At 30.3% G+C, this 12,245-nt stretch overlaps 1 protein-coding gene across 2 annotated transcripts; it reads right to left on the bottom strand.

Annotated features, from left to right (window-relative positions):
- Positions 1-440: 440 nt before the first annotated feature.
- On the bottom strand, positions 441-8,736 carry LOC145589561 (protein trichome birefringence-like 43). Of its 2 annotated transcripts, XM_081646182.1 has the most exons (5): positions 8,423-8,736; positions 7,881-8,251; positions 6,702-6,885; positions 6,347-6,534; positions 441-1,033 (listed from the first exon to the last, which is right to left on the bottom strand). In XM_081646182.1, the coding sequence occupies exons 1-5, from the start codon at positions 8,723-8,725 to the stop codon at positions 526-528; spliced, it is 1,554 nt and encodes a 517-aa protein (XP_081502308.1). In that variant the 5' UTR covers positions 8,726-8,736; the 3' UTR covers positions 441-525. The 2 variants fall into 2 exon arrangements, with proteins under 2 accessions (XP_081502308.1, XP_081502307.1); XM_081646181.1 differs by having other exon boundaries at positions 7,881-8,736.
- Between the last annotated feature and the right edge of the window lie 3,509 nt (positions 8,737-12,245).

The raw sequence follows: 12,245 nt of genomic DNA, 5'->3' as shown, positions 1-12,245 counted from the left end.
TAAGTGATGAAAAAAGTTAAGTAATACCTACTCTTAAAGTTCCCTTAGCGATCAAGTGATAATTGAACCTTTAAACTGTAAGATATAATCATTTGCATTAGGCCGAACTGTCAGGATTAGCATCAGATTCTTACCAACAATTGTTTACTTTATTTATTACATTCAATTACTCTGTACTTATAAATTTTTTTTTTTTTTTTGAGGAAATGTTGTACTTATAAATTTATAACATACACATTGGTAGTTTTCATATCGGAATGAGAATAGAATTCTACAAAGCACAAAGTACTAATGTACTATGTATGTTTACAATAAAAAGGAAATAAATTAAAGGAGTTTAAGCAATAATCATTGCTACAACAAAATTATAAAATAAACAAAAACAAGAATCAATCATTAATTAATTTCAATTCTTCAAATAATTCATCATAATACACATCTTCAATGTAGACATTTCTTTCTATTCAACTTATCAAACAATTCAGATCAAGAATATATAGTACAAATATAACAAAATTTCAAGAGCTAGCTAGATACATAATTGTCAAAATATAGAGAAGCATACAACAACCTATTCCAAGTATCAGGCACCCCAGGAAGGCACCAATGCCCACAATCGGGAATAATTCTTTGATCTTGGTGATTCCTACTATTTTTTGTACGAATTTTCCAATCATTAAACCTATAAATAGAAGGATGTGCATCAATTCTGTATTCCGTCAACTTGGTAATGTTCAAGTACTTCACTTGCGACGTTCTCATCCCTTTGATCACGCTTTCAATAACGCGAACAAGAGTTCTAGGAAAAATGAATCTAAAGGATTCATCCATGAGAGGTTGTGTTCTAGAGTAACAATATTGGTTATAGAACGAAGATTGGTGTTCAACTGAAATACTTCTAAAGAAAACAGTTGTTTTCTTTTGGTCGATGTTTTTATCCACCCAATTTGCCCACGTTCTAATGGCCCGTGTAAATGCTTGGTGTAGTGGCATTTTCTCTGTCAGCTTTCCTTTGTATTCGAACAAGTCCCATCTGAAAGAAGTAAGGCAAATTATGAGGTTCATTGTAGTGAATAGTACAAACAAGCATTATTTGATATTTCATCTAGTTGGTGTCATGGTGTGTGATTAGTTAGTGTCTCCCGACATGAAAGTCGTGGATCAAACCCGACTAGAGTTACTTTTAATGTCTTTTTAATTGCTGTAAAAGAAACCTATATTCTCCATATATGTGTAAAGATATTTATTCAGACCTAACATAAAAATTAGGAAAAATTGTCAAAAATAATACAAATTTTCACTCGTCCGCTGAAAACAAGTCAAACGTTCGATTATTTCTAAAAAAAATACAAACTTTGGAGGATATCCGCTTTAAACAAGACATTTTTACCTACAACCTAAACGACCGGTAAACTTTTTATTTTTTAATAAATTCATTAAATAATTTAATTAACTCATAATTAACATTTAAACTTAACAATCAAAAAATATAAATCACTCCCCCTCCCCACCGCCAGCCACTACTCCCTAACCATCCCCCTTCCTTGACGTCGTCTGGCCCTCCGGCGATCCTTTACCAGCGTCTGGCCCTCCCCTTCCCTCAACCTCATCTAAAAATCAACAACATTCACAAAACTCAAATAAATCCATGCTCAAATCATTCTCAAAGCTTTATCAAAAAAATCAAAAACTTTGCGACATTTTATCAAACCCACAAATATTCTGGCATGCTAATCTTCTTGTTTCTTCAACTCCAACCCCATGTATTTTCCTCTACAATGTCTTCATTTGTGGGTTTTCCCTCGATCATTTTCCATCTTCTGTTTCTGTTTATAGCCAATTGCATCGAAACTATACCCACGTTTTTGCAGTTTCGACTTCTTGGTCACTTGGGGATCAAAGGGTTGGTATGGTTCTTCATGCTCATTTGATCATTGATGGGTTTAGCGCTAATTTGTTTGTTGGGTCTGTAGTTGTTGGATTGTATCTTATTTTTCCAAGATTGGGTATGCATATAAGGTGTTTGATAAAATGTCTAACATAGATACGGTTTTGTGGAATACTATGATTTCTGGGTTGGTTAAGAATTGTTGATATATTGATTCTCTTTGGGTTTTTTGTGATATTATTGGTAGTAGTGCTAGTCTGCTAGATTTGATTCCACTACTTTGTGGAGATTTGGGGTTTTCGTAGGGCGAGACTACGGAAGGGGAATTTTGTGGGTCCACTTTTGTGGTGGGTAGAAGTCAGGAAAGGTTGGGGGAGAGATGGGGATGTCGGAAATGGGATCGCCGGTGCAGGGGAGGGGTTGAGGTGTCTGGAAAGAGTCGTCGGAGGGCCGGGAGACACCGGGTAAGGAGAGGGGAAGCTAAGGGGCAGGTGGTGCTGTGGTGTTTGACTTGTTTTTGGCGAATAGGTGAAAGTTTGTATTATTTTTGACAATTTTTCTTAAAAATTAAAACAAACAAGAGCAAATTAGAAAACTTAGGGTTCAATTAGATTTCAGCAAAAAAAAGTTTTGAACCCAAAAATAAAAAAATAAAAAAATTCCTAAAATCAAACTATAACATATTCCCTCAGTTCCTCTATTACATATTAAATACAACACTTTTTATTTTTGGTCGTTTACCCGTTTTATAATAATTGAAACACTACTATTTTTAGTAAGGACTTACCATTTACCGTTATTTTATAATTTCTCTCACTAACCATACTTTCAAAAACATTTTACTCTACTTATAATACTTTATAAGTGCATTTCAGTGCATAGCTCCTATATGTTTACAAAACATATAGGAGGGCAAATTTATAAATTTGACAAGCTTTTGGAAAAAATTGACTCAACAGTGGTACATTATAATATACCATCATATACCATTATGCATGTATAATGTACTATTAAAATATAAGTTGTCTGGATAATACTTTTCGTGTACTATTGTGCATGTAATGGTACTTTTTACCATCCTATACGTTGAATATTATCCCCCAAAATATTTACCACCTATCACCTATTCTACATGTAATGGTACATTTTTAATCCTATATGTTTGCTAAACCAATAGAACCTATGCGCTAAGGGTTAATCCTACTTTATTATTATTATTATTTCTCTTTCCTACTAACAATATTTTATATTATAAAAAAAATTCTCTTTTAGGCCCTACCCTATAAATGTCTCTTAAACTTTGTGAACACTCTAATGTTACATTTAATATAAAACGGAGAGAATACACCCTAAATAAGTCGAAGGTAACAAACCTCCCCACCCCACCCCACCCCATCCCACCCCACGTAGTTTAGATATCTTTTTTGGATGAGATAAAAACTTTCACACGTTGGAACTGTTATATATCTTACATGAACTTAGCTAATTTTACCATAACCTTAATCTAAACTTATCAAATTTTATTTTAGTTGTAAATTAAAGGTTGACGGCCTTTAACAATAATCTAAACCTATCTTAGCTTTTTTTCATAAGCTAAAGGCTTGTTCACTTCATCTTAATTTCATTTCAGTTCAGTTCAGATTCGTTCAGTTCAGTTCCTAATTTCTTTCTCCCATAAAATATTCAGTTCAGTTCAATTTCAATCATTTCAGTTCATCTCAATTCAGTAAATGTGAACAGATCCTAATTTATGTCTAAATTTTTTTTTTCCCACTATAATGATAAAATTGGGTTTTCATAAATATAAGAATAATCCGTTAGATTAAGGCAGTTTAAAATACCTCCTCGATATGGTCATATGGATAATATCTTTGTATACTTTCATGGGGATGGAGTAATTGTTCGACATACTCCATTTGTTTTTCAAAAGGCTAATTGAATGATTATAGACTCTAGTTCTAGGAAATGTTGGGAAATATGTATACAGGTACGATTAAAAATGGTGGATAAAATAAGAGAGATAATACAAAGTGAATGTAAGAAAAATTAAATGAAAAAAAAGTGAATTATATGGTCCGTGTAAGAGATGTAAATTGGTAAAAGTTCTTCCAAAAATGTAATAAACTGTGCACTCAATTTTGATTTCACAAACTTTTAAAAAATTCGGGTGTACAATAATTATTGTACATCCATTATAAAGATCTCTCAAAGTTACTGTTGAAATAAATAAAAGTTACTCAAATATGTATAAAAGTAACTCAATTCAAATAAAAATAATCTATGCTTTATAAACACATTTTAAATGACTAAAATTCAATTATTAGTGATTGAAAGTAATTTTATTACCCTTATAAAACTTTTCTGGTTCTATTTATTAAAAAAAATAATAAAAAAAAAAAAGAAAACATATTATGTTCAAAGTTACTCAAAAAAAGGGTAAAAAAGTTACCCTAAATTGACTTAAAATTACCCTTAAACTGCTGGATGTACACTAATATTAGTGTAAATTGGATGTATACAAAAGTTTTTGATTTTACTTATCTTTGACTCTTTATCATTGAATTCTACCGGGAATTCGGGATCTCCAAAAGAATCTGAAATTTGGGATTAAAGAAAAAAAGTGTAGTAGTCCATTTTTTTTTTCTTTTGGTAATTGTTACACTTCCTAAAATCAGTCATTTTTTTATTTGCAATAATTTTTTTTTAGTAATTGTTACACTTTCTATAACTGGCCAATTTTTTTTATTAGCAATAATTTCTTAATGGAAAATATCTCATATTACTACCTCCGTTACATATTATTTGCAGCGGTTAAGATATTTTTCCCCTCTATTTTATGTCAAATCATTACAAATAATATAAAACGGAGGTAGTTTTTTTTATTACATCTCTCATCTCACATGATTCCTACTTCTACCTCACTCACACTTTTTAATATTTCTCTTCTCTAAATTAACTACTTTAATTACATAAATTTTTAACCTGCTATCATGGAGGGAGTAATTAAGGGTCTGTTCACATTTACTTAATTTCAGTTCAGTTCAGTTCAGCTCCAATCAGTTCAGTTCAGTTCAGTTCAGTTCAGTTCAGCTCTTAATTTCCCTCTCACATAAAATATTCATTTCAGCTCAATTCAGTTCAGTTCAGTTCAGTTCAGTTCCAATCAGTTCAGTTCAGTTCAGTTCAGCTCCAATCAGTTCAGTTCAGTTTAGTTCAGCTCAGTTCAGTAAATATGAACAGGCCCTAACTCGCTAAGAAACCCCACTTACACAATTTTTGATAAATTCAACTCAATTGCATAAAACTTCATACTGATTAAAGTGTTACAATTAAAAATACAATGGAGAGGGTACTTGATACATGATGTGTAAATTTAATTTTATGAAGTAACTAAAAAAACAAGGAAAGATGAAGAGTAAAACTTAAGCTAGCAATACGGAGTAAAATTATAAACCTATATTAACTTTGAGCCCCCACTAATTTCCCCGTTCACCCACAATCATTTGGCCCGTGGTTCCTTTTCGGAATTATCCTTCTATAGTCAACCACCTCCAATAATTATATTCCCCCACATAAATATAAATGCTTCGTATGGTTAAAAAAAAAAAGGAAAAAAAAAATTCTTGACCAGTTTGGCCAATTTATTATCCACCTAATTATTTATTGTGCATTCTTTTTAAATACGTAGTAGTTAAAATAATGTACTCTTTTAAAAATAATAAAGTTCATTTAGAAATGTACATGACATTAAAAGTTTGTTGCACGTTGATTACAGAATTGAAAGACTTTATATTAAAGAGTGCTTAATGAAAAATGACATTAAAATTACTCTAAGCTTTCACCCATATTAAAGAAATAAGTCTTAAGGAAATAAAACTCTTTATTCTTCTAAACATAAATTGTAATAAAAAAAAAAAAAACTAAAAATTTTGAACAAAAATTAAGAGTTCAAAAATTTAATGATGGGATTTAGAGTTGTAAAATATGCAAAACGAGCCTAATTTCACTTGTAACGCGTTGTATAGTGTTAAAATTTTTTTAAAAAATAAACAGATTCATGTGTCACCATGTCGTGTCGGGTTTAATACGTGCCTATCAATACCATACTTCTAATTGCACTTAATACTATATAATGTTCCTCTATACACCCGTGTCGAACTCTCGACATTCAGACATAAATATGACACTTGAACACTTCTCTAGTTCAAAATCATTGAATTTTTTCACAAAATAGTCGAATCAAACAATTGGATATGTCCCCATGTCGGACATGAGTAATCGAGTCCGAGTAACATAGTATATATACGAAGTAATTATAAAAAATAAAAAAATTATGCACAACACACAACATTATTAGATTGTACATCTAATTTTTAACATTGCAAAATTGAAATAACCATAAACTTAATCAAATAATTTATTGAAAAGATAAAGAGAAGAGTTAAATTAACAACTTACGCTCTTTTAGGGGGAACTTGAGTCCAGTGGTGGCCTGTGTTGAATATAATAATATCTGCATTCGGCCATTGCACTGAATTGGGTGAAAGTTTGTCCAATACAAGAACTCTTTTCCCACTTGAATGATTCTTGTTGAGTTCAACAAGAAATGGGCTCCAAAAAAACTCAACTGTAAAGTTATAATCCTCCTACAACCAATTAATGTAACATAAAATTAATAATGAATTATTAAATAAAGTTATACATATTAAATAATAATAATAATAATAATAATAATAATAATAATAATAATAATAATAATAATAATAATAATAAAAGTCATTAAGAGAGTTAATTAATTGAATAAATTCCGTACCTTAACTTTCAAGAAGGTATTAATATGAATGTCTTCATAAAGGATCTGAGCTTTATCGGAAGGATAAGGAATGTTTGAATACATAATGCAAGAAAGAGATTCCCACATGTTTCTGTTGAGTGAGTCTCCTACTAACACAATTCTCTTGTTTCTAAATCTTTCCACCATGTCTGTCCCATTTAGCCTATTTATTGGACAAACAATTGTTAAATTTTTATTTTATTTTATACCTCAAAAAGAAAAAACAATTTTTTTTTTTTTTTTTTTTTTTTTTTTTTTTTGGAGGATGTAGACGAAGATTGTAGACATTTTAATTAATGAACAACAGAACAAGTATTGAATTTTTCTACGGATATTAAAGTACTAACACTTTTCGTTATTGAGTTCTAACTTTAATCACGTAAATTACCTTAAATATAAAACTACGAATCACAAAATTTTAATATTTAATTTCGTTTTTTTTAAAACGCATATATTTCATAAATTTGCACATAATTTTAAAAAGGTTGTAGGGGTAATAATACAAGAAATGAATAAACAAACTCGCAACAAAAGTTAATTGATACATTTTTCTATTGTTTGTAATAATTTACGATAATAATTAGAGCAAGTGAGATTAGTGGATAAAAGAAATCAATTTATAAGAGTGTTGCAAGTACGTACACTCTTCCGTGGTACTAGTACTGTATTTAAGAATAGTGAATTAATTTTCCGTACATCATTTGTGACTAATTCACTTCGATTTATTAGAACAATATGTATATTAAAGCAAACATATTAAGGACATAAAGTATACAACATGAACCTTAATCAAATCAAATCATGTATCTTTAATTAGAAAAATAAAAAGTACTCCGCAGTTCTTATTAATAATGATATCATTTTGGTGAAGATAAATTGATTGTAAGGCGCACAAATAATGCACAATCCAAAAACTATGCATATGGGACAAAATGTAATACAAGTGATTCACAAGCAACAATCATTAAATTTTATTTCTTATCACTTTATTTACTTATTTATTTTCATTATCAAATAAAGATAAAAAGTTTAATGAATTATAATTTAATTAGCAAAATCATAAAAAAAAATTAAGATTAGAAAATCAGATGAAAACAGCCCGAGGATGAATTAAAGAAAAAATTAGCTTATTTTTAATTTAAGAAATGAAATACTTACATGGGTATATCACAATCTCTAGCTTCCCAAACCCACTTTTCATACTCCAAATCTGGTCTCCCATTCCTTTTGCAACTCATCTTTTCCTCAATAAATGGACACTTCAACGGACAATAACTAGGTTCTACTTCAGGCTTGTAAACCCATTTTCCATCAAAAATATTGCACTTCTTTTTTGGTGCATCATTCTCCTTATTTTCAACTTCAAATTTCGGTTTCTCAATGTCTTTTGCTGGAGTAATACTAGGATTCCCCGTTACATTAGGAGTATGCACTGGGCTAAAAGAAGATATATACGAACTGCTTGGTTGCTCGGAAACCATACTTGACATAGGCGGGTTCAATTCATTAGATATAGAAGGCTCCGGAGCCTGAACAATTATGCCATCCGACGTTGGCAACTCAGGCTCACTGAATAATAAGGGATTATAGTTGAAAACAGAAGGCTCCAGAGCCTTCACAATTATGCCACCCAAAGTTGGCATCCCCGACTCACCAGGCGTTAACGGACTAGTAGTAGTAAAAATAGAAGGCTCCGGAGCCTTCACAATTATGCCACCCGACGTTGGCATCCCCGATTCACCGGATAATAACGGACTAGAAGGCTCCGGAGCTACAACAAGCTTGGTTGCTAAGGGTGGTGGAATAAAAGAAGAAAAAATTGAAGGGTTATCATCGTTAGCAATGCTCGACTTAAACACCTCGGATTTGCCGGATTCCGGAGGAAAATTAAGAGTTGATTTTTGATCATTTTCGTTGAGAAAAAGGAGAAGCATAAAGCAGCTAATTATGGTGCCAATTATGAAGATTTTCCATGTATCTTTTATTGTGGAAATCAACTCCATGACTTTATGAGTATATTTCTGTAATGTTTTCATGGAAAGATTACTTTAAATGGGTTTTAAATTAATTGGTAAGGGGAAATTATTTATAAATAAAAAAGAAAAGAAAGAAAGTCTTGGAGTAGTTAATGTCTACTGCGGATGTGGAATGCATGGTAGAGTAAATTATTGTTTCTTGCTTGCTTTTCGTAGTGATGAACAGGTTTGTACTAGTCATTGTCAGATATAGCTGTGTTAAATAGTGCCTTGTAAATAAATCGGAGTACAGTAATAGTTTGTGTTTTTTTTTATTCATTTTTATTTTTTTTTAAGCAAAGTAGTTTATATTTTGTGGGGGTAAATTAACTTTACACATGAAACATGAAAAATCCTCTACTATCTGTTGATATTTATATTTTTTTTTATTTTTGTTTTTATTGTAGGGTCAATTTAATTGGTTGCACTTCCAATTCTTGTGGATATGCTTTGCTCTGCAGTTTGCAGTAAATCTATCAGGAAAAGGTAGATGATATGTATTTGTAAAGGAAAACACGATTTGTACTCTTTTTTTTTTAATCACTTTCTTTTTTTGGATGTGTTTTTTAAATGAATTACTTTTATTTTTAATAATTTTATATTATATTTTATTAATTTTATAATCCTTACTTAAATTATTTTATCAAATCTCTCTATTCCATGGTCTCCACTTAAATAATAATAATAATAATATTTTCTCCGTTTTTTATTTATTGCACCACTTGTCTTTTAAGTAAGTTTCACAAATATTACATCATTTCTATTTTAGGAAACAAAATATCTATGTTCACACTACAAATACCCAATATACCCTTACTTTTGCCACTTGATTCTTTAGTTTATGCTTAAATTACATGGATAACTTTGTAATAACAAAATATCTATGTTCACACTACAAATACCCAATATACCCAATATACCCCTCTCTCTCTTCCCTTTTCCCACTACCAAAAAAAAGTGTGCCAACCTCTATGGTGCAATACTAAAAGAACGGAGGAAGTATAAATCTTCTCTTATATTCTTTCTCTTTCATTGTCCCCATCTTACTTTTATGATAATAATATTTATTCACCAACTCACAATATTATATTACTCTCCTAAACTATGTGCAATTCCAAGTGATGCAAATAAAAATAATAATAAAAAAAAAAACTAAGGGAGTAATTTTTACAGCTTATGGTGGAAAATTGATTTTAGCACATCTTTAATTGATTTTGGCACATCTTTTTTGTGAGAACAGTATAGAAAACTGTGATCTCACATAGAGGTGTGTCAAAATCAATTTTGGTGTGCCAAAATCTTTTCCTCTTATGGTGTCATGGTATACACTATGGAGTGAGAACATCTAAAGGCACTTAGCTAAAAGAGTACTCAGTAAGTCCTCTGTAAGTTCGAAATAAGGTAATATTTGGTTAACAAAGGAAGTAGAAATTCACATGAATTTAAAATTTGTGGGAATTAAATTGCTTACATTAAATTCATGGGATTTTTCTAAAGTTTTTAGTTTGCAATGTGGGAAATAACATTTCATTGGGAGTTCTGTTTACCTAGGGGGGGGGGGGGGGCTAGGTAATTGAATTCCTTGGTTTTATGGGAAGTGAAAATTCCTAAGATTTTCAACTTCCTCCATTGCCATCATTTTTTTGTTAACCAAACAACTCTTCCATATTGCAATTTCCAATTTAGAAAATTTTCTAGCTACTAGCTTAACCGTTAGAGTTTAAAAAAATGAAATTAGCTTGGTCAAGTAAATTAGCTTTGCCAAGCTAAATTGCTTAAGAATAAACTTGCCAAAAAATAAGGGTCGATATGATAATAAAATTAAATTAAGAAGCTAATTAAAATATTAAGTCTCATTTAAATCAAAAGTTAGTAGCTAAGTATTGAGGCACAAACTAGCTACAAAAGAGATTACCTTAAAATCTTTTGTAGCATACTTTAGAGTTGCTCAGGTATATTAACTTTCTTTTGCATGGATTGACATACTTTAATGGATACAAAGTTTACGATTTGTTTTTAAAGAACAAAAAATAAATTACCTAAAATTTATTTACAACATTTATCATAAATAGATATTATAACTTATTTGCAACAAATGTTTTCTTTCTTTTTTTTTATCATTTTTTTACATCTCTCTCCTCATCACACAAAACTTTTTTTTTTTTTTTTTTTTTGCCTCCCTCTATCACTCACAAGCAAATTTCACCTAAATTTTGGTGAATGTAATATTATTGCAAATAAATATAAATGAAGCTGTAATCATTAATAATTAATCATACAACATGTACAACAATAATACAATAATAATAAACATTTATATATCATAAATTTAGATGAAAAACACATATACTCCCTCCATTTTTTAAGTTCTACATTTACCAAATGCGGTCGGTTTTTTTTTTCTTTTTTTTAGTGTTACATTTTCTTTAGCAAATTTCCCCATTTTAATATTATATATCTCTCTTTTTATGCTTCTCACTCAAACCCAATACTATTTTTTCTATTACTTTCCTCTCTTTCACATCCCTTACCTTTCAATAATTATATATTAACTCTCCACTGTCTTTTTTTTTTTATAATTATAAAGTCAATTAATTCATTTAAAATTATGTGCCAGACAAGGTGTAAGCGTGTAACACTTATAAAAATAGAGGGGGTAACTTTATGATCAAAACAATACTCCCTCCGTCCCTTTATTAGATTCCTATTTCTAGCATTTATTCCTCACATAATAGAGAGAAGTAGGAATATAATCAAGGGACGGGGAGGGTAACATTTTTGCAATTTTGGCATAGCTCAAAATGATTTTTGATGTATTTTAAATTAGAATCTTTCACAATCTGCGCTTGTGCTCTAATTATAGAGTTCATCACAAGACCTGAACTCAAGTGAATTACAAGTTCAAACCCCCCTTCCCAAGTATTTGAAACCGTAAATTAAAATAAAAATAAAAATAAAAATAATCTCATCCATGAATCAGAATTAAAAAACCTAGAGAATTATGAAAAGAATAATTGAGAAGATGACTTACACAAATGGAGAGGACAGGAAAAAAAAAAAAAAAAAAAAACCCCTTAAATGAGTTAAAGAAAAGGGGTCAAAAACGTCTAATAATTTTCAAAAAATATTAAAATATTTTTGTCCTACACTACCGTAGAAAACTAAAATCCTAAACGAATAGAGAGGAAAGAGAAGATAGAGGAGAAAAATAAAATAAACTTTTAAATAAAGCTAAGAGAAATTAAATGAGTTAACCTATTGAATTTGGTGGCGACCCGCCTTTAGTCATGATGGTTATAATGCACAACCGATGTTTATTTATATTTGTTTAAAATAAAACTTGAAAGAAATAAGGAAATGGACTTTTTTTTCTTTCTTTCACCTTTGCATGATCATGTACTGAACCACATCTCACACATCGAGAAGCGACATACAAGCCTCCGCCGAGCAACCTCCTTCACTTTGACAAGCCACAACCCATTTCTCATCGCCGCATATTTGTCCCACC

The sequence above is a fragment of the Chenopodium album genome, chromosome 17 (assembly GCF_948465745.1).
Source record: "Chenopodium album chromosome 17, dcCheAlbu1.1, whole genome shotgun sequence".
Classification (NCBI taxonomy): Eukaryota; Viridiplantae; Streptophyta; class Magnoliopsida; order Caryophyllales; family Amaranthaceae; genus Chenopodium; species Chenopodium album.
This window is presented reverse-complemented; position numbering and strand designations above follow the sequence as displayed.

Bases quoted from the DNA above. Each gene is read 5' to 3' on its own strand.
- LOC145589561 (XM_081646181.1), bottom strand. From the start codon at position 8,725: ATGGAGTTGATTTCCACAATAAAAGATACATGGAAAATCTTCATAATT. The intron at 6,886-7,880 runs GTAAGTATTTCA...TCCAATAAATAG, and splicing joins AGAGATTGTGATATACCCAT to GCTAAATGGGACAGACATGG. The intron at 6,535-6,701 runs GTACGGAATTTA...AATTGGTTGTAG, and splicing joins ATACCTTCTTGAAAGTTAAG to GAGGATTATAACTTTACAGT.